Consider the following 23,415-nt stretch of genomic DNA (forward strand, 5'->3'; position numbering starts at 1 on the left):
ACCCAGAACATACGTACGGAAAATGCTTAGCTAGATCATGTTAATACGACGGAATCGGGTAATAAAAGTTGTGTGTGAAACATAAACTGGCTAAGCCACGCCCTTTAATGGTTTTTGGGGATTTATTGTAACATTTCACCAATTTTTAAGTGCGATGATATATTGGTCCATGGACTCTGAAGTAAAATGGACAGTTTTCAGGGGGTATTGCAAGCTACGCTCCTATAGATGCAAACAATAATGCACTGTTACTCCGCCTCACCATCTCCCAGCCTCCCGCCAATCAGCGGCTACAGGCAGCTCTCGTGGAAAGCAGAGAAAAGAGGTGTTTGCTTCTGAGACGCAAACCAGTGCTGATTGGCTGGGAGTTTCGAGCCTGGAAGCGACGTATTGAAAGTGGGTGGGGGAAGAGCACCCCACTACGGCAGCAGTCCCACGTGTTGTGCCACGCACGCATCCTCCATCATTATGTAAAAGCTATGTCACGCAGCAAGGCGGCCAATCAGGAGCCGCACACGGCTAGGGCGCCAGGTCCAAGTGAGAGCACAGACCACCAGTAGTGCGTGATAACAGCAGCCGGCAGCGGTCACCGCTATCCCGCTTCCCCCAGGTCATAAATCTAAATGATCTAGGCACTATTTAAAAAGCAATTTAGATTATTATTTAGACACCCTTATTTTCCAGCGGCTCTTAATCAGGGGATACTCAAACCCTAAATATTAAGTAGACAGCAAAAAGCGCTTATAGAAAATCGTCTATTTAATATAACAATTAAACACAATATAATATACACCGGCTGGTATAGCTAGAAAACAAGTACATAAAAAATGATAGCAGCACTATTACCAAAATGAATCCCATTAAACAAGCACATATAGAATCGGATAATTCTGCTTAATCGTTTTAGCAGGCAAGAATTTTATAGCAATATCGCAATCGCTTTCCCCAGGTCAATATGCCGGCTCTGTGTTCTGGTAGTTTTTTTGACATTTTAAGGTTAGCTATACCAAAGCATTTATTATGGTTTTTGTAAAAAAAATAAAATAAATTTCAGCAATTTTTATTCCAAATTCTGTAATTTATTGCTGATTGAAATCCATCGCAAAAGAATGATAATACCTTCATTAGTCTTTGAGATATTCAAATTCAAAGAGCGTTCCGGACAAAGGGACTAAGCAAATTTATATATATTTATATATTATATACAGTGTGTGTGTGTGTGTATTATATATATATATATATATATATATATATACACACACATACATAGATATATACACGCACACACATATACATACATACAGGTTGAGTCTCCCATATCCAAAATGCTTGGGACTAGGGGTATTTTGGATAACGGAATATTCTGTATTTTGGAATATTTGCATATTTTAATGAGTTATTTTGGGAATGGGACCCAAATATACACACAGAATGCATTTGTGTGTTATATACAACTTATACACACAGCCTGCTGGTAATTTTATACAATATTTTCAATAATTTTGTGGCTCAAGCAAAGTTTGTGTACAGAAATGAAATTCATTTATGTTTCATATACACCTTATACACACAGCCAGAAGGGAATTTTATACAATATTTTTAATAATTTGTGCCTTAGACAAAGTTTGTGTACATTGAACCATCAAAAATCAAAGGTTTCATTATCTCAGTCATGCCAAAATAATTCCATATATGGGAATATATCGTAATTCGGAATATTTGGATATGGGAGACAACCTATATAAAATTATATATAATTGTATGTGTGTGTATATATATATATATATATATATATATATATACACACACACACAGTTAGGACCACAGATATTTTGTAGCGGTTTACCAAAACATATTCAAGTAGCAGCTATATAGTGAATATGGTTTGAAAGTGCAGCTTTAATTGAGGGAATTCACACCCATATTGGAGAAAGGGTTTACGAATTACAGCTATTTAATATGTAACCCCCTCTTTTTCAAGGGACCAAAAGTAATTGGACAATTTACTCAAAATCTGTCTCATGGACAGGTGTGCGCTATTCCTTTGTTATTTTTTATCAATTAAGCAGGCAAAATCTCTTTAATGGATTTCAAGTGTAGCATTTACATTTGGAAGCTGTTGCAGTGTACCCAACAACATGAGATCAAAGTAGCACTTAATGCAAGTGAAACAGCCCATCCTTAGGCTGTAAAAACAAAAAATATGTATCCATCTGAGAGAGTTTGCTACATTCTGAGAAAAAAACGCACAAGCAAGTTCAGCACCACAAAAAGGTCTGAAATGCCATGGAAGAGAACAGCGGTGGATTATCGCAGCATCATTTCCATCGTAAAGAGAAACCACTTCAAAACATCCAGCAAGAACACTCTCCATGAGGTAGGCATATTTCTAAGCCTCAAGAATAGAAATGTCAGATTAGACTTTGTCAAAAAAACATATGAAAAAGCCAGCCCAGTCCTAGAACAGCATTCTCTGCACAGATGAAACCAAGATCAACCTGAATGATAAAAAGTATGGAGAAGGCATGGAATGGCTCATGAACACAAGCATACCACGTCATCTGAAAAACAGGATGGGGCAGTGTGATGGCATGGGCATGCATGGCTTCCTATGGCCCTGGGTCACTAGTATTTACTGATTATGTGACAGAAGCAGCTGGATGAATTCTCGAGTGTATAGGGATTTACTTTCTTCTCAGATTCAGCCAAATACATCAAAGTTAATTGGACGGTGCTTCATAGTACAGATGGACAATGACTCAAACTTGAAGACAGTTGAAGTAAATGCCTGTTAAAGCCGAACAAAGGAGTAAACCCAGCTTTTGATGTCCGTGGGTTCCAGACTTCAGGTAGTCAAGGTATGCAAAGGATTCATGACAAAGGATTAAAAATGTATATTTTATTTAAGATTAAGGTAATTTGTTCAATTCCATTTGAGCTCCTGAAAATAGAGTGTTGTGTATAAAAATGGTTGCAGTATTCAACCCCTTGACTAAAAGCCGAAATTCTGCACTTATATTCCATATTGTTTTATTTGAAATCCATTGTGGTGGTGTACAGAGCCAAAATTATGAAAATTGTGTCAGTGTTCAATTATTATAATTATTATGTGCTTGTCCAGGGTATAAAAGTCTACGATAATAAGAGCATAATAGGTGTAAAAGTCTAATGCTGGCAATACACCTGCACGATTTCGGGCCGATTGCCCGATTTTCGACGAGTCATATGATGGAACTGAAAATCGTGTATTTTTTTTAGTAAGATACGATCCGATGCGCGCTCCCACAGCTCCTATAATCGGATCTTATGATCAGTTGTGCAGCCCATAGGTTCCATCCTATTGTGTGCAGATCGTGCCGTTTATTTTGTTCATGCGATCCAATGTGCAGCAATTCAAGTCATTTCAATGACTGTTTCCCTAATGAGCGCGTGAGGCACAGAATCGATCATACGACAGATCCTGTGCTAAGAAAAACAACAAATATGCTGCCGGGACGTCGGATGCTGAATCGGAACTTATGCTGATCGTGCAGGTGTTTGGCCAGCATAACTATGTCCATAGCTGTTATAAGCTGTATTTTACACTAACTTATTTCAAGGTGTAAGGGTTAGTTACTAAGATAACAAATGAAACAATGAAATTGATGATCAAAAATCAATACAATAATAATATATATAATAATGAGTAGTATGTAAATAAAAATAAATGTGTTTTGTTTTCCATACATATATTGAAATCACAATTTCTGTGTTAAATTTTTAACTTTATTATAAACACTTTGGCAATCTATGGAAGGAATTCAATTGTTTCCTCATGCCCGCCACTAGGTGGCACTCATCACCGGCAGCAATTTAATTGTTCTGCCGTTTGGGCGCCCATAGCCGCAGCTACACACATCTCTGCTTGCAGCCTCCTGATGTGGTGAGCAGAAATGTGCAATAGGTCCATTGTTTGGGCACCCTAACACAAACTTTTGATGGGTTAAGCCGTTCTCCGTGGCTAAACCTAGTTAGTTTTAATGGTTCAGATTCAGGTCGAGGTAAGAATGGATTGTAATAGCTTAATTTGTTTTGTTTTATATAAATATATATATATATTTTTTTGGAAGGAATTGCTATTATAATATTAGTCTGTATTGAATACTGTTATACAGAGTACTGCAGTATGACAGAGAAATAGAATAGGTTGTGGCAAATTAATGATTGTGTCAATTGCAGAGTCTTTAATTGTGCTGGGTGAAAATAAAAAAAGTGTTCCTACTGACCAGGTTTGACTTAAACTAAGGAAATTTAGTTAAACCCCATGCCTTGTTGGCGTGTGCTTACACTGCTATAAAAAAAAAATTTCTATGCATAAAAGGACTACAGGGGATGCTGTCATGAAGAAGCTGTATAATCATTTAGGCAGGGCAAACAATAACACTAGAAGCCATTTTCAAGAACCAAACAAACCACATTTTCCTAGACTAGAACCATTTTTGGGTATGGACAGCTTTTGTCACCAGTGCATTCTGGGTTATGTATGCTTTAACTATCAAACTGCTTGAGATTTCGACATCGATGAACACCAAAGAATCACTCTCCAGGAGACAAAAGTAAAGGTGGTTTTCACATCAAACAAATAAGTACTTTTTTCTGCACCTCCTTTGGGTATTCCATACCACACTAAACCTTATACTCTTTATTGTTAGAAAATAAGAGTTATGGTATAACATACCTTTGTTAACTCTTTCTTCGAGGTCCAGAGAGTCCACAGGAACTACCTTGGGGAATATGTGGTTTGGAGGAAACACGGCACCAAACAGTCAGCTCTTTCCGGTACCAGGATGCACTGTGTCCTCCCCCATATACACCAGGCCTCAAGTACTCAGTTTTGTAAACAAGCCCATTGGCAGGAGAATGAAAGTGGAGAAGGAAGTACACATTACACTAGAAGCACTCGTACACTAAAAGAGGGAATCAGTGACCAGAAGGAACAGATCCCACATAAGCCAGGTGTGTTATACCATAACTCTTATTTTCTTCTTCAGGGTCCATACAGGAACTACCTTGGGGATGTCATAATGCAATTCCATTAAGGGTGGGGGCGCACCTGAGCCGACAGGAGGATCCGCCGCCCAAAGGAAGCATCCTGAGAGGCAAAAGTATCAAATGCATAGAATATGATAAAGGTATGGACGGAAGACCAAGTGACTGCCTTGCACAGCTGTTCAGCCGAGGCGCCATGTCTAACCGCCCACGAAGGTCCGACAGACCGAGTTGAATGTGCTGTCACCCTGCTGGGAACAGGAAGATCAGCCTGCATATAAGCTTGAGAAATAGTCATACGCAGCCACCGAGCCAGAGTCTGTCTGTTAGTTGGCCAACCATGTGACGTTTGTGAAAGCCATACAAAACAAACAGTGCATCTGATTTCCTGATGGAGTTTATACAATCCATGTAGATACGAAGGGCTCGAACCACATCCAATGAAGTTTCACCAGCAGAAAGGCCTGAAGACTTCAAAGCCGGTGCAACAACTTCTTCATTTATATGAAAAAGGGATACCACTTTTGGAAGATAGCCTGCCAAATCAGAGACTCTGCGAGCTGAGGAGATAGCGAGGAGAAAAGTGTCTTCGCTGTCAACCACTTGAAGTCCACTGTATTCAAAGGTTCAAAGGGGGGAGCCTGTAGCACCCTGAGAACCAAATACAAATCCCAAGGTGCCATTGGAGGTACAAAGGGCGGCTGCAGATGGAGATCACCCTGCAAAAATGTTCTAACAACTGGCAATGGAGCAATTCTACGCTGAAACCAAACTGAGAATGGAGAAAGCTGTACCCTCAAATGTGGCCAGGCGGAGAACAAGGTCTAATCCAGCCTGGAGAAAAGTGAGAACCCAAGAGACCCTGAAAATCTTAAGATCAACTTTTCTATGGGAGCACCATAGAAAAAAGGAATGCCAAAATCTGTAATGGATGCAGGCTTTCTTGCCGCAAGCATTGTATGAATCACAGAATTAGTAAACCCTTTGGCTCTTAAAATGGAAGGCTCAAGAGCCAAGCCATCAAAGACAGACGAGGTAGGTCCGGATGTAGGCAGGGATCCTGCACTAGCAGATCCAGCTGAAGAGGGAGTGTGAGTGGAGTATCTATGGAGAGACATCAGGTCGGTGAACTAATGGCACCTGGGCCAAGCCAAACCTATTAGAATCACTCTGTCGCCTTCTTGCTTGAATTTACTGAGAACTCTTGGTATAAGAGAGAATGGAGGAAACCGGTAAGCCAACCCTAAATCCCACCCCACTGCCAGCGCATCCACGAAGGCGGCTGAGGGGTTTCTTGTCCTTGACCCTTACCTGGGGACCTTGTAATTCTGGTAGTCCCCACTTGTCCGGGTGGAGAGCACATTCTCCGGCATGTATGTCCCGATGACTCAGGAAGTCTGCTACCCAGTTGTGGATTCCTGGGATGAATATTGTCGAAATTTCCTGAAGATGACATTCTGCCCAAGTTAGAATGTTTGCCACTTTTTGCATGGCTGCTCGACTTCACGTCCCTCCCTGATGGTTGAGGTAGGCAACCATTGTCAGGCTGAATCTGGACAGGCCTTGAAGGTGGCTTCGTGCTAGAACTAGCGCCCTGTATATTGCCAGGAGTTCCAAGATATTTATGGGCAGGTGCCTTTCCCGAGACGTCCACCTTTCCTAGAAAGTGCGATAATTTGTCACCGCGCCCCATCCTCGAAGACTGACATACGTGGTGAGGAGTACCCACCTTGGGATCCACAGAGGGCAACCTTTGTTTAGATGAGCCATCTGAAGCCACCAGGCAAGGGGTAGCAGAACCTCTGGGGAGAGAAGGATCGTCTGAGACTTTATTCACCGATACTGACCACTCCAGCGAGACAGAATCAATAGCTGAAAAGCCTGGAGTGGAACTGGGCGTATTTCACCATGTCGAAGGTGCAAACCATGGACCCCAGGACCTGCATTGCTGAATAGACTGATACTCGATTGTGGAGCAATTTGCGCACCCGCAAATGTAGAGCTGAAATCTTTTCTACAGGCAAAAAGATCCTCTGTGCCTGAGAATCCAGGAGCGCTCCCAGATGTATCATCCGCTGAGTTGGAAAAAGTGACAACTTTTTCCAATTGACAATCCAGCCATGCTCTTTTAGGCAGGCCACTGTCAGCTGGAGATAATTAAGTAAAACATCCTGAGATTGTGCCAATATCAGGAGGTCGTCCAAGTATGGCAGTATCCCGACTCCTTGTCTGAGATGAGCAGTCATGACTGTCATTATCTTGGTAAACACCAGAGGGCTGTGGACAGACCAAAAGGTAATGGTAATTTTGCTGACGAACAGCAAAACTCAGAAATATGCATCCTGTATGTCCAGGGAACCATGAAATCCCCAGATTCCATTGCCAGCATAATTGACCGTAGGGTTGCCATACGGAACTTGGGCCCATAGATGAATCTGTTAAGAGTTTTCCAATTCAGACTAGAGCGATGAGACCCATTTTGCTTCTGAATCCAAAAAAAAAAAAAAAGAGCTGAGTAATAACTCCTTCCTTGTTAACCAAAGGAACCGGGATTATCACCCCTGAATTTAGCAGGGCATGAACGAAAAATAACCTACAGCACCTGGTATAACCAGGGGGTCTCCCATCCAAGTACTAACCAAGCCCAATACTACATAGCTTCCAAGATCAGATGAGATCGGGCATGTCCAGTTTGATTTGGATGTAGGTTCTACTAGAGGGCAAGGGCCTAGATAGAATCTGGGGGAGTTGTGCAAACAATCTTCTGGGGAGTAACCCCTTAGGAAGGTGTCACGTAAAAAATCCTAGTAGGGAGTGGGATTTCCCACCTAATGCACTCTCCCTGTAGGAGAGGGTAAAAAGACACTAGTCTCTTTGGAATCTGGAACAGTTTATCTAGAGGGTTCCATGCTTCCCCCATAAACTCAATGAGCTGTTCAGATTGAGGTAATCGAAACTAAACCACCTACTGGTGTCTGAACAACAGGTTTATTAGGCTTTAGGGGCCAGTACTTTAACTTCTATAATGAGGATTGAATTAATCTCCCCTGCTAGAAAGGAACATCCACTGATGCCTCCTCTCCGAGATAGGCCCAGAGGGAAAAACCTGTGTATCCTCTGCCCCCTCAGATGATATATCAGAACATGAAAGCAGGGTGAACCGAGAGGATGGTCAGGTCCATTTATATGCTTTGACGGCTGATGTGTTATTCGCTTGTAACATCTGCAGATAGGTAGATGCTAAAAAGCCAGATTCTGAACTGAATGGACATAACCCTCCATCCAGGAAGGATGTATAGGAAGAGAAAACATAGCAGGATGTAACCACTGTGGGAAATCTAAAGTGGGAGGCAATGTGGTGGCTGCCCACTAACTGTGTCATAACCTGAGACCAGTAGAACATTCAAGGTGACCCCTGAATGGGTGCTGGCGAGGTGAACTGTTGTGGTGTATAGCAATCAACTCACAGTCCACCCTGTATGAAATCCTACAGCACAGTCCTTACATGAAACCAGCACAGAGACAACAGTTTCCTGTTTCCTTTGTACTGAGATATGGGAAATATATGCAAGTAACCTGCCACAAGTGTAGGGTTAACAATGCAATGTGACCCCCTTCACAGAAAAAAGAAAATGTGAAGCACTCGCTAAGCCCCATACACCAGGTAGTTGGGGTTTAGGAAAAAACAAAAAGAAAACAAAAACATTTTCTCAACAGCAGAGTTGGCATAAGTCACCTAAAAATGCATATGATATATTTGCAAAAGGGAATTAAAATCAACTACCCGAACACATAAGTTTGGTAGGATATGCATGCATATAAATACACTTGAACATGGGCACTATCATCATAGTCACATTGGTAGGATATAAGTGCAATGCATACAAATATATTTACAAATCGGTACTGAATCAACTTTATACAAGCAGAAAAGCTGTTAGGGTTCCAGTGCTATACACCTTGGTCCTAAGAGAAAGGTATACTCAAAGTGAGAGCCCAAATCTCCCCTCAGCATTACTCAATTACAGCTGAGCATCTCAATTAATTAGAAGAGAAGGGGATGAGCAGCTCAGTCTTCACAAGTAAATGTGAAGTACAATTTAACCCCTACACAGCTGGTAGTTGAGGGTTAAATGGAGCAATAGCAGCCACCTTCACAAACATCTAGTAAATGTGAAGTACAAAGAAAACTACCATACTCACCAGAGGGATGAGGAGAATTAGCAGTGATAGTTATAACTGACAGTTTAGAATTAAAAGGAAGTATATAAACACAGCAGTGCTAATCAATGCAGATACAACCTTAAGTTGCACATGGGCTCTGAATCAACTAACAGAGTTGATTGATAGGATATAGAGAGTTATATACCTGGCCACTGGGGTGGAGGTAAACAAGGAGATCCCAACAACTCCTGAGACCAAACCGCTTTCATAGAGCACAGAAACGCAGTCAGTGAGCGTCTCATACAGAGGTGGGCGAAGCGACCCAGACGCGCGGCACTTCCATAGCCCGGCCAAGGTCGAGGGTGGGGCTGCCGGGGTGAGAGCTTACCTCCCCTATGCTGCACAAAGCGATCGGGAACACTGGCCTCTCAACAACAGAATGCATCTGAAACTCGTCTCTGGTGCCATGCAATATGGTCCCGACGGCCTAGTTGGGGAGCAGCAAACCGGGCCCTCACTACAGCAGCTTCCACACATCTCCCATTCTGGAAGCCCAGACTGGCTCGCTCTTACCGGACTTCCCCGTGTCCCCTGGTTGCAGTCCAGGACACTGCATCGAAATGTAGCACGCTCCATTGCGACCCTGCCGAAATCACCAGAACACCCAGGTTACTGGTGTTGCGGCGCCAGAGGGGGTAGATGGAGTCACAGCACAGGCGTCTTATAAGATGCCCTGCTGTTAAACTCAGAGTTAAAAGGAAATAAACCAAAAACTTGGGACTGTTTTCAGTCCCGTACTGTTATAACAGTGCGTCTCCTGCAGCATCAAATGAAAAACTGAGTACCTGAGGTGGGGTACATATGGGGGGAGTACCCAGTGCATCCTGGGACCGGAAAGAGTTGACCGTTTGGTGACGGATTTCCTCCAAACCACATTCCCCAAGGTAGTTCCTGTGGACCCTATAGACCCTGAAGAAGAAATGAGTGCTTTGCTTTAGGCTACTCACAAAGTTGCAAGGAGACCTACATAATTCTATTTTATGGAACTTTACATTCATTAACTTTGCAGCCTTTGGTTTTCCACCTTATTTTAGGGATCATTGTTGCTTTTGTTGTGGAATCCTCAGCAGCTCCTGTTCTGGGCTCACAACTCACTGTAGTTGAACCAGACGTGTCATGTTACACGTTTAAGTTACAAGTCCAAGCTGCATAAAAAGTCAGACTACAGCTGGGTACGCAATGACAGATATAGCACCCTTTCCACTGAACGGGCGATATATTTGTAGTGAACGATGCCCTGCAGCACAGCCTATGTCGATATATCTAGCAGATATATTGTTTCATCTAGCTATCTATATGGCGGACCTGCTGACGGCCGATATGTCTGCAGCAGTAGTCTTTGAATATGACATCGCCAGTAGGCAGCCATATTCAAATAGCTCTGCTGGCAGAGATATTGCCCAAACGATTGCGAAGTGTCCATGCGCTTACCAATCAGTAGATAAGTTGGGTATACACCGGGCCGACCTAGCAGTGTGAGTCAGATCCATATCAAGTGCTGCTCATCCCTAACATAACTGTCAAGTACCAAAGGTTGATTACATGGAACATTTCTCACAGTGCAAGAACCAGTTGCCTTTCACCCAAACAAGAACCCTATGCCTTGGAACAGCTGACACTAATTACAAAGTTACCACTGACAAGTTTTAGTGTCTGGAACCCTATGTCTTCTAATAGGGAAACATTTAACACCACGCTGGTAAAAAGTGAAGAGTGTTTTGTGCAGTAGGCTGTACATTTCACAGGGAAATCTCTATCCTACTGTTATTTACATCACTATGGAAAGGATTACAATTTTGAAGATTTGCAACATACAGTAGCTTTCAGAGATTTTGCCACTACAAGGAGTTTGCGGACCAATGCATGCCAATATTACCACTTTCTTCTACTAATTCCTATCTACGTTCCCTGCAACAATGTGCCTAAACCCTCAACAAAACTAACTGATATAGATGTGCTCACATGCCCTAACATTCCTAAAGCATGTATACCAATAAAGGCTAAACTGTTTATTTGGACAGACTATTCCAGTATTTAGCCAGGTGAGGTACACAGACAATTTACAGTGACATGAAGAGATAGTAGGTGGATTTGAGAACCAATCAAGACCTACAGGGGTAATTTAATATGGGTGCGATAACATCGTTATTTGCGTTAATATCACTGGTTTTAGTTTTACACCGTATTCAATTTGAAAGACTTATTGCAGTTTTGAAAAGTCTTTGCTAAAAAACGGGGATAAGTTTTCACCATTGAATAGGTGTCGAAAAAAAGTGCAGAATTGGGGTTTAGGGGTGCAGGCTTAAAAAAAATAGCCTGCACCCCTGGGAATGACATTTAAAAAAGAACTGTGTAAAAAAAAAAGTTTACAAAAAAAAATAGGGACACCCCAAGAAATTAATTTAAAAATTGAGGTGAAAAAAAAAAAAAAAAGGGAAAAAATTGTTTAAGAATAGGGAAATAGGTTCAGGGCTATTCTGCAAGTATGCCGGAGATGATTTCTAGAATAGAATTATAGCGACAGGTGCACAAATTCAGAATTTTAAAAAACTTACTTTAGGGACTTAAAAATACGCTAGTACCCATTTTCATGTACCCCAAATTTGATGGGACCACTTAAAAAAACGAAAAAAAAAAACCTAAGTGCTCTTCTGCATCACTTCTTCAATGTCGGAAAAAAAAACACCTGCTGCGGCTATTTAAAACCCTGACTTACAATTAAAGGCTTAAACGGGGGTACCCATAGTGATCCCCCATGTTTTTATAACTTTAGGGGGGTCTTACAATTATTTTAAGGAAAAATTCGTAACTTTACGCAAATCCAACTTCGGAGTTTCCCGTTTTCGTGAATTTTATTTTGAATACGGGGATAAGCAGGAGTGCGCACCATACCTTTACGCAGAAAAAAACTCCGATATGAAACGTTAACTTCGCCAGGGAAGTTAACCTTTCATATTGAATACCCCTCCTAGAGGCAAATAATTTATCAAAAATGTATCTGCAATTAGCCACTTCTGTTTTTGATACAATTTGCTTTGAAAAATAGGAAACTCGCATTATGAAAATAGCTAATGCAATCTCTCTATCGGTCTAAATGCTACTTTCTACTATTCTGACAGGTCCTATGCAATCAAAATAAGTATTAGGGATACGAATTACATTATTTATTTATATGTAAAATCTTACATACGGATACAATATTTGAATGTGGCTATTTACAATATATTCTTACTGCAAAGATTAGGAATATGAGAGAAGCTTCTAAAACAGATATTGTAATTATACTTACCATACAGTACATAGAGCGGCTATTGATACCAAGAAAGTTCACAGGATCTTAGCAACGAAATGACTAGTGCAAAAGATCACTGGAAAGGTTTGCCAATAGGCGGAACCAAATGGCATTAGACTTTATGGCAACCTCTAAAAGTGGAAGTGTGTATTCCTAATTTGGAAATACTGAATCTATATTCCTGATATTTGATTATATTGAACACATTCGAACAGAACTAGAAAATTAAGAGTTATGGCAGACTTACTTTTGTTAACTCTATTTCTTTGAAGTCCATAGGATCCACAGGGATACCATGGGGTGTGTGTTTGGAGTGATCCAGGCATCAAACGGTTAAGCTTTAGTTCCCAGGATGCCTCGGTGCTCCTCCACATATACCCCACCCCCAGGCAGTTTTGTAAACAAGCCCAAGGCAGGAGCAGGAAAGAGGAGAAGGAAGAACATTACTCTCAAGAAACATTCGCCCAGAAGATGAAGGAATCAGTGATCAAGAAAGAAAATATCCAAAGAGGCCAGGTGCATCAGGGTGGTCGCCCTGTGGATCCTATGGACTTCGAACAAATAAAGTTAACAAAAGGTAAGTCTACCATTACACTTAATTTCTTCTTCAGGGCCCATAAGGGGATCCACAGGGATACCATGGGGATGTCCCATAGCAGTTTCCCTAAGGATGGGGACACTCCTGAGCAGAAAGGAGAATCCGACGCCCAAAGGAAGCATCTTGAGAAGCAAAGGTATCAAAGGCATAGAACCTGAGAATGGTGTGGACGGAAGACCACGTGGCCACCTTGCACAATTTGTTAAGCAAAAGTGCCACGTCGAACTGCCCAGAAGGGTCCCACAGACTGAGTAGAATGAGCTGTAACCCTGTTTGGAACAGGAAGATTAGCTTGCATGTAGGCCATGAGAGACTCATGTGGAGCCATCGAGCCAGAGTGCGTCTGTTAGCTGGCCAGCCTCACTTGTGAAAGCCATATAACATATAAAGAGAATCCTCAAGGAATTTGTAGAGATCCATGTAGATCCAAAGAGCACGAACCACATCCAAGGAAGCTTCACCTGCAGAAAGATTCGAGGACTGGTAGGCCGGAACCACATTCTCTTCATTCCAATGGAACCGGGAGGAACCCAGCCCTGGTATGGAACACAGCTCTGTCCGGATAAAAGATCAAAAAGGGGAGCGACAGGAGAGTGCTGCCAAATCTGATACCCTGCAGGCAGAGGAGATAGCGAGGAGAAAGAGTCTTCGCTGTCAGCCACTTGAGGTCTACTGAGTCCAGTGGTTCAAACGAAGGAGCCTGTAGAGCCGTGGGAACAAAGGACAAATCCCACAGAGCCACCGGGGGGCCAATAGGAGGTTGAATGTGAAGAACACCCTGATAGAAATGTTCTAACATCAGGCAGGGGAGCAATCCTTGGCTGGAAACAGATTGATAGAGCAGATTCCTGAACTCTAAGGGAGACCAGGTGGAGACCAAGGTCTAACCCAGCCTTGAGAAAGGCAAGCACCCGGGAGACCCTAAAAATTGTGGGGTCATAGCCTCTGGGGGAGCACCATCGAAAGTAAGAGCCAAACTCTGTAATAGATGTGGTCTAAGGTAGGCTTACGCGCCCCGAGCATAGTCTGGACTACTGAGTGAGAGCAACCCTTAGCCTTTAGGAGGGATGACTCAAAAGTCATGTTGTCAAAGACAGACAAGGTATGTCCAGGTGCAGGCAAGGGCCCTCTGTCAACAAAAACAGGAGCAGGTTTTCATCCAGGATGTCTCTGTACATTGCTGCATTCATCTTTCCCTCTATCCTGACTAGTCTCCCAGTTCCTGCCAGATCTCCACAGCATGATGCTGCCACCACCATGCATCACTGTAGGGATGGTATTGGCCTGGTGATGAGCGGTGTCTGGTTTGCTCCAAACATAACGCCTGGCTTTCATGCCAAAGAGTTCAATCTTTGTCTCATCAGACCAGAGAGTCCTTTAGGTGCATTTTGGCAAACTCCAGGTGGGCTGCCATGTGCTTTTTACTAAGGAGTGGCTTCCGCCTGGCCACTCTAATATACAGGCCTGACTGGTGGATTGCTGCAGAGATGGTTGTCCTTCTGGAAGGTTCTCCAAACTCCACAGAGGAATGCTGTAGCTCTGACACAGTGACCAACGGGTTTTTGTTCACCTCTCTGACAAGGGCCCTTCTCCCTCGATTGCTGAGTTTAGACGGCCGGCCAACTCTAGGAAGAGTCCTGGTGGTTCCGAACTTCTTCCATTTACGGATGATTGAGGCCGCCGTGCTCTTTGGGACCTTCAAAGCAGCAGATACTTTTCTGTACCCTTCCCAAAATTTGTGCCTCGAGACAATCCTGTCTCGGAGGTCTACAGACAATTCCTTGGACTTCATGCTTGGTTTGTGCTCTGACATGCACTGTCAAGTGTGGGACCTTATAAAGACAAGTGTATGCCTTTCAAAATCATGTCCAAACAACTGAATTTACCACAGGTGGACTCCAATTAAGCTGTAGGAACATCTCAAGGATGATCAGTGGAAACAGGATGCACCTGAACTCAATTTTGAGCTTCATGGCAAAGGCCGTGAATACTTATGTACATGTAATCTCTTAGTTTTTTTGTTTTTTTTTTAAATTCAATTTGCAAAAATCTCAAAACTTTTTACACGTTGTCATTATGGGGAATTGTGTGTAGAATTTTGAGGACAAAAATGAATTGATTCCATTTTGGAATAAGGCTGTAACATAAAAATTGTAGAAAAAGTGAAGCATTGTGATTACTTTCCGGATGCACTGTATATCTATATCTGTGTAAATATATAAATATATATATATATATATATATATATATATATAGATATATATATCTATCTGTAAAGTGGCTGAAAATGTCAATACAATTCTATAATGCAAGCACAAATGTGGTGTGCGCCAGTATATTTGAACTTACTTTATTCCAGGGACTTCACATGATTTAGGTCTTGAAGATCCAGTCTAAAGAAAAACAGAAACCAGTGATATTAACAGTAATCTGTCTATTTTACCACACTGCTAAAAATCATACATTAAACATTATCTTAACTCATTTGATGTTGCAAAAATACACACACTCTGGAAATTAAAATAATCAGTACTGAATTATGTTGCTCCAGAAAATCAAACCTGAGAGAGTGAAAGGAAATAATTTCATAATGTTGCGGCAAAAAAAAGTATTATTAAAAGCTTACTTGTGATCATACCCTGAACGGTTGGACTGAAGTCCTTAATGTTAGTAGAAACTGACAAATGGATTTCTTGTGTCTCAAGGAGATGTTTAACTTGAGATTTTCTGTTAACTTTTTCTGAACCCTAAACTCTCCTCTTTAAATGAAAATTGATAAGGATTAATTAGACTGAAACAGCATGCTGAAGATTACACTTTCCTGGAGCATTATTATAGATGACAGATATATCAAATAACCTTAAGTTCAACTTAAAAAGTACAGTAAAATTACTGATTTAAAAATAAATAAATACGAATAAAAATACCTTTTTTGTGTCCCAGCCTTGTTTATTATGAGATTTGTCTGCTTCTGAAGAACCATCTTCCATTCCTGGGACGGACAGCAACAATACTAATTTACAAAAAGAACAAATAATGTAATACGCAAAACAATGTAAACAAGTTAGCAATTTTTTATTGATTGTTAACCATGTCCATTTTATAGGTACTGCTTGTGAAAAAACATGAAAAATATGAGATATGGTAAGAACTTACCCTTGTTATCTCTATTTCTACGAAGTCCATAGGGTTCCACAGGATACCTTGGGGTATAGGTGTGACGTCAGTCGCAGGGCACCAAAGAGTTAAGCTTTCAGCCTCCCAGGATGCACTAGGTCCCCCTCCTATACCCCGCCCCCGGGCCAAGGCACCTCAGTTAGTTACCAAGCCATAGGCCGGAGGAGGAGAAGGAAGAGAGAGAACAAAGATCTGGACACATACAAGAATCACATTCTCACCAGAGGGAGATGGAAAACCGGTGACCAGAGCAAAGCCCATCTGCAGCACAGGTGCGACAGGGCGGGAGTCCTGTGGAACCCTATGGACTTCGTAGAAATAGAGATAACAAGGGTAAGTTCTTACCATATCTCATATTTTCTACTTCAGGGTCCATAGGGTATCCACAGGATACCTTGGGGATGTCCCAAAGCAGTATCCTTTAAGGGTGGGGACGCTCCTGTGCAGAAAGGAGAATCCGCCGCCCGAAGGAAGCATCCTGAGAGGCGAAGGTGTCAAACCTGTAATACCTCACGAAGGTATGGACAGAAGACCACGTAGCAGCCTTGCAGATCTGAACTGCCGAGGCACCACGTCGAGCTGCCCACGAAGGACCCACAGACCTAGTGGAATGAGCCTTCAGAGAAGGAGGGACCGGTAGGCCTTCATGAAGATAAGCTTCAGAAATAGCCATACGGATCCAGGCTGCCAAAGTTTGCTTTGAAGCAGGCCAACCCTTTTTACAGAAGCCATAGAGGACAACAAAGCGTCCGACTTCCTAAACAAAGAAGTGCGGTCAACATAAGTCCTTAAGGCCCGCACAACATCCAAAGAGGCCTCACCCACGGAAAGACCCGGTGAGTTAAAGGCCGGAACAACTATTTCCTCGTTAACATGAAACTGGGAAACAACTTTGGAAAGAAACTCGGGCCGAGTGCGGAGCACTGCCCTGTTCCCATGAAAAACCAAGAAAGGGGGTCTACAAGAAAGAGCCCCTAACTCAGAAACACGTCTGGCCGAAGCAACGGCCAGAAGGAAAACAGTCTTAGCTGTTAGCCATTTAATATCCACTGAGCCCAGTGGTTCAAACGGCGGTCCTTGGAGAGCCCTCAGGACCACAGCCAAATCCCAAGGCGCCACAGGTGGAACAAAGGGCGGCTGAATACGGAGAACACCTTGCATAAAGGTGCGCACATCCGGGATTGTAGCAATCCTACGGTGAAACCAGACAGATAGGGCCGAAACCTGTACCTTCAAAGAAGCAAGGCGAAGCCCATGATCTAGTCCCGCTTGCAGGAAGGCGAGAATCCGAGACAGACGAAACTCCCGCGGTGCATAACCTCTCGGTCGACACCACTGGAAGAACGTATGCCACACGCGATGGTATATCCTCGCGGAAGACGGTTTCCGAGCTCGTAACATGGTACGCACCACAGAGCTGGAAAACCCCCGGGACCTCAGCATGGCCGTCTCAACAGCCACGCCGCCAAAGACAGCCGAGTCAGGTCCGGGTGAAGACAAGGACCCTGAGACAGAAGGTCCGGTCGTAGCGGCAACCGCAGAGGACTGTCCATGGACAGACCCTGAAGGTCTGAGAACCAGTGCCGTCTGGGCCACGCGGGAGCTATCAACAGGAGCGTCCCTCCTTCCTGTTTGAATTTCCGGATTACCCGTGGAAGAAGGGAGACCGGAGGGAACAGGTATGCGAACCGGAACGTCCACCGGACGGACAGAGCATCCACCAGAGACGCCCCTTCGTCTCTTGTGCGAGACCCGTACACCGGCAACTTGTTGTTGTGCCGGGACGCCATGAGGTCGATTTCTGGAAGACCCCACCTGTCCACCAGTAGTTGAAAAACGTCCGGGTGCAGGGACCATTCCCCTGGATGAACGTCCTGGCGACTTAGAAAATCCGCCTCCCAATTGAGCACTCCCGGGATGAAGACCGCTGATATGGCCGGAAGATTGCGCTCCGCCCAAACCAGGATCCGAGAGACCTCTACGAGAGCCGCCCGACTGCGAGTTCCTCCTTGCCTGTTTATGTAGGCCACGGTGGTAGCGTTGTCCGACTGGACCTGCACCGGGTGACCCTGGAGAAACCGCTGTGCCTGCAGGAGAGCATTGAAGACCGCACGGAGTTCCAAGATATTTATTGGAAGCTCCGCTTCTGTCGGCGTCCACCTGCCCTGGAACAAGTGTGGACCCGAAACTGCTCCCCAGCCCCGAAGACTGGCGTCCGTTGTCAACAGGACCCAATTTGGAACCCAGAACGGACGTCCCTTGTTGAGGTGGGTCGTCTTTAACCACCACGCAAGGGACAGGCGAACCTCCGGGGTGAGCACAATCATCTGGAACTTCAGAGACTGAGGCAGCCCGTTCCACTTGGACAGGATCAGGTGCTGCAGAGGTCTGGAGTGAAACTGGGCGTATTCCACCATGTCAAACACCGACACCATGGAGCCCAGTAACCTCATCGCCGAGTGTAAGGACACCCGGCGGCTGTGCAGACAATTGCGCACCCTTGACTGTAAAGCAGAGATCTTGTCCTCCGTCACGAAGATCCTTTGCTGTCCCGAGTCCAATAAGGCTCCAAGATGCAGAATCCTCCGAGACGGAATTAGAGTGGACTTCTGCCAGTTGATTAGCCAGCCGTGCCATTGCAGCAGTGCAATGGTCAGGTCCAAGTGGTGTAACAGGAGCTCTGGAGATCCTGCCACCAATAACAGGTCGTCCAAGTACGGCAACATGCGGACTCCTTGCAGCCGCAGAGAAGCCGCCATGACCGCCATCACCTTGGTGAAAACACGTGGTGCTGTCGCCAGGCCAAAAGGTAACGCCCGGAACTGGAAGTGGTCGCTGCGGATTGCAAACCGAAGGAACTCTTGATGGCGCAAAAGAATAGGGACATGCAGGTAAGCGTCCTGTATGTCCAATGACACCATGTAGTCCCCAGGTTCCAGCGCCAGAATGATGGACCGTAGGGTCTCCATCCGAAACTTCGGGACCCGCAAAGACTTGTTGAGTGCTTTGAGGTTGAGAATCGGACGATATGACCCATTGGGTTTCTGTACCAAAAATAGATTTGAATAGAAACCCTGGCCCCTCTGGGAGAATGGAACAGGCACTATAACTCCAGCCTGGAGCATAGTGTGCAATACCTTCCGCAGCTCCGTAGCCTTGTTCCGGTCTGATGGTAGACCCGTGGTGAAGAATCGAGCCGGGGGTCTGTGCCGGAAGGAGAGGGCGTACCCGTGGGAGACCACCTCCAGAACCCAAGTGTCTGTCGTAGTGAACGACCAACACCGGGAGAACTGCAGCAGGCGGCCTCCCACCCTGGGATCCCCCAAGGGGAGACCCGGACCGTCAGGCCGCAGGCTTGTCATCTGGCTTGGGGGCCGGACGTCTGGTACTCCATGCCTGTTTCCGGGGCTTGACCGATTTCTTAGGGCAAGCCTGTCGAGGAAACGACTGTGGTTTGGGCCTGCCCTGGGCCCTAGATGACCGAAAGGACGATGGTCCAGAACCAGAAGGAGCAGCGGCCGATGGGAGACAAGCAGATTTGGCTGCCGCCAGCGTGGCCACAATCTTATCCAGATCCGGACCGAAGAGAACTTCTCCGGTAAACGGCAACGCTTCCAGACCTTTCTTGGAATCTGCGTCCGCCTTCCAGGATCGGAGCCACAAGGTGCGACGAGCAGCTACCGCTGCTGAAGAAATTCTAGACACCAGAGTACTAATGTCTAGAGCCGCCTCGTTGATGTAGGTGGCCGAATCACGGAGATTGCCAATCAACTCCGCCTGTTCGGCCGGACAGTCGGATTCAAAAGAAGCCTCTAATGAATCCGCCCAGCGCTCCATCGCTCTGGCAACCCAGCAAATGGCCATAGCCGGCCGTGCTGCCCCCCCTGCAAGGGAATAAGCGGACTTCAGGCAGATTTCTACCTTGCGGTCCGTAGCATCCTTAAGGGAGGACATGGATGGCATTGGCAATGTGGCACTACGGACAAGACGGGTCACGTGAGAATCCACCTGTGGAGGGGATTCCCACTTAGCAAAATAATTATCCGCGAACGGATAAGCCACCGCCAGGCGTCTCTGCGGCTGGTATCTTTTGCCAGGTTGTTTCCACGCCTCCTCTAAATGGTCCTCCAACTGACCCGAAAGAGGAAAGACTGTGGCATCGCCCTTCACATCTTTGAAAAAGGCATACTTAGATTTAGCCGCTGGGGGAACTTCGTCCTCAATCACCAAGGCTGTGCGGACCGCCCGAATAAGTCCAGGAATATATACTTTGGACTTAGCATCAGCGTCCTTAGTATGGAGAGGTTCCTGATCGTAAGGATCCAGAATCTCCCCATCATCAGACGTCCCTTCGTCATCCTCATAAGGAGCGGACAGAGACGCCACCGGCCTTTTATGAGGCCGCATCACAGACTCCCCTTGCAACACATCCGACAAGTGCTGTACAGAACTTGTCAGGGAGTTAACCCACGCTGGCTCCTGAGAACCTGGGAGCGGGGAAATAGGGAGACTGTGGGGTACCACCAATTGTCGTGGGAACCCCTGCATGGGTGACGACACCACAGACTGCTGGGACAAACCCATCGGAGTAAACGCGGGCTGCGGAGCTAACTGGCCCACTAAAGCTGTTAACGCCTGAGCGAAACAAGCCCAGGGCGGCTCCTGTACCGGTGCTGTAACCGTAATAGGCCGCGCCATGGACAAACACTGCCGGCAAAGGCCCTCCGCGCTACCCTCCCCCTCCGCTAACGGTACTTTGCACGTGGTACACTGTAGCCGGAGGGGAAAATCACTTTCAGACATGATGGCACCACGTATGTGACCTCTCTCACCAATTAAGTATTAAATAGGCGAGAGACCACCCTGCAGCACCGCACCGCAAGGGCTTTAGCAGAAAGAACAGGGACAGTAATAAAGCTGACAGTTTAGAGAAGAAAAGTTACAGGCAGCGCTAGCACAGTCACATACAATGCAGAGAAATAACAATTCCTGCACTAACAGCGCTGATCACTCAACTACACAGACACAGGGCCTGGTAGGACACAGCGCTGCATACACAGACCTGAGCCACAGCGGAGGAGAGGTATGCGGGGGGACCCAGACCACGATGCTTCCTTCCAGACTTCCAGCAGCGTTCACCATGCGATGCAGAGAAGATGGCCGCCGAGGAGCAGAGAGAAGCTGGCCTGGGGGAGGAGCGCTGACACAGGACCAGTCAACACAGTGCAGAGAGGGCTGTGTGCAGCGGGGGAGGCGCCGGCTGTGAGACAGGGAAGGCGCGCTCCCCTGGCATGCATTTAACCCCTGGGACGCCGCAGCGCTACCGCTCTGCTGCGGTCCGCTGTCCCAGGGGGTAGTGGAAGCGCAGGTTGGTCGCCTGGCTCCACGCTGCAGCCAGTCCCCAGGGAGCCCCCTGCCTGGGGACTTAGGACCATGTGATCAGCGGGGACCCACCGCGGGACCCCGCTGCTTACCTCTGTCCCCCTTGAATCCGGCCATGGTCCGGAGCATCTGGGGTCACCGCTAGCTGTGACCCCAGACGCCCACCAGCATCCCCGGATCAGTACCGGCGTTCTGGTACCGGCGGGGTGTAGGGAAGACAGCATGGACGTCAGGACTGACTGTCCATGCTGTTCATCCAGATGTGCAGCCACAGCTGCATGAAGAAAAAGCTTCAGGGGCTCTTCTAGCCCCCACTCCAACAGGTGCACCCGACTCCGGCCGGGCACCAAACTAAACTGAGGTGCCTTGGCCCGGGGGCGGGGTATAGGAGGGGGACCTAGTGCATCCTGGGAGGCTGAAAGCTTAACTCTTTGGTGCCCTGCGACTGACGTCACACCTATACCCCAAGGTATCCTGTGGATACCCTATGGACCCTGAAGTAGAAAGATATAAACAAAACATTGCATAAAAGCAGTAGTGCAGTAAACACCACCACCCATCACAATAAGTGTGCGTTATCTAAAAACACTGTGTATTTTACAAGATGGAGCGATCATGCCTTATGCCCTTTGAGCATACTGTATAACTAACAAAATATTTAAAAACGTATTTGGAGTGGGGGGATGTTTGAATCGAAGGATACCAAACAGTTGTATTGCAATTTAAACTTTCAAACATTGGCCACTTCTGCATTATTAAATTATCTTAATAATGTGTTTACCATATGCAGAGTGAAAATATTTGATACTGCTTAAATTGTTCTGAGCAGCAAATCACACAAAATCTGTCACATATATTTCAAAGTTCACAATGTGTGTTCTGTACAAATAAAACAAAAATAAACACAGGCCACAAACTGCTTTGTAAACTAATTTTGCAGCTTTACACCAAATCTGCAGGGTTCCAATAACAATCACTGTTTTATTTTTTTTTAGCCACATATTGTTCCTAAAAAAAAATGCTATAAACAACATGATCAGTTAAACGCCAGAGCTCCCCATCTGGCCACACATCAGTGGCCAAACTATGTATATATATTGTGTGGCAGTGTCAGATCAAATTAATTGCTTCTTAAGCTGTCCACATATTGACAGGCCTGATAAAGAAATATTTATTTTCTTTGGGCTCAAAGAGACCAATTAGTCCAAGCAAACCTGAAACAATACAATGGGTCGATTCAATTGAACGCAAATTAAATAGCGCCGGGAGGAAGCTCCCGGAGCCACTCAATCCAGCGAGCTTGTTTGGTCGGAGAATACCCGTTCTCCCATCCCTCGTGCCTTAGACAGTGTGTTTAGTCGGGAGAACAGGCATTTTCTGACTAAACTGCCTGGCATGATGCTGCTTCCGCCGCACTAAGGGCAGAAAACAGCATCGCGTCTGTACTTTTGTCGGCTTTCTTCTCGCACCCCTGGAGGGGTGCGAGAAAAAAATCCTTAACAGCGCGCTGAATTGAATTCACGTTCAATTGAGTCAATCCCATAGAGCTTGGTTTCCTGATCACTGCATACGAAAAATGGATCACAGGTCAGGATCAGATCTGCAAATGTAGGTCAGATCTTTTCAGCTTTGATAAGCAAGCCGAAAATAGTTGAACTGTACCACAGATTATAATGGAGTCAGGTATTTGAGGGCCTTTTTAACCTAATTCCCC

At 45.2% G+C, this 23,415-nt stretch overlaps 1 protein-coding gene across 2 annotated transcripts in view; it reads right to left on the reverse strand.

The window, feature by feature from the left end:
- Positions 1 to 23,415, reverse strand: part of CRTC1 (CREB regulated transcription coactivator 1) — a 250,519-nt gene that overhangs the window by 87,515 nt on the left and 139,589 nt on the right. Inside the window, exons 6-7 of one of the 2 annotated variants that reach the window (XM_088468969.1) lie at positions 16,070 to 16,134; positions 15,492 to 15,535 (exon numbers count right to left, since the gene is read on the reverse strand). In XM_088468969.1, the coding sequence (XP_088325095.1) occupies positions 15,492 to 15,535; positions 16,070 to 16,134 (109 nt within the window). Of the gene's footprint in view, positions 1 to 15,491; positions 15,536 to 16,069; positions 16,156 to 23,415 lie in introns of both variants that reach the window. The other variant, XM_088468968.1, reaches the window with a different exon arrangement.

Source organism: Taudactylus pleione, unplaced genomic scaffold (assembly GCF_031769625.1).
Source record: "Taudactylus pleione unplaced genomic scaffold, aTauple2 ptg000087l, whole genome shotgun sequence".
Taxonomy (NCBI): domain Eukaryota; kingdom Metazoa; phylum Chordata; class Amphibia; order Anura; family Myobatrachidae; genus Taudactylus; species Taudactylus pleione.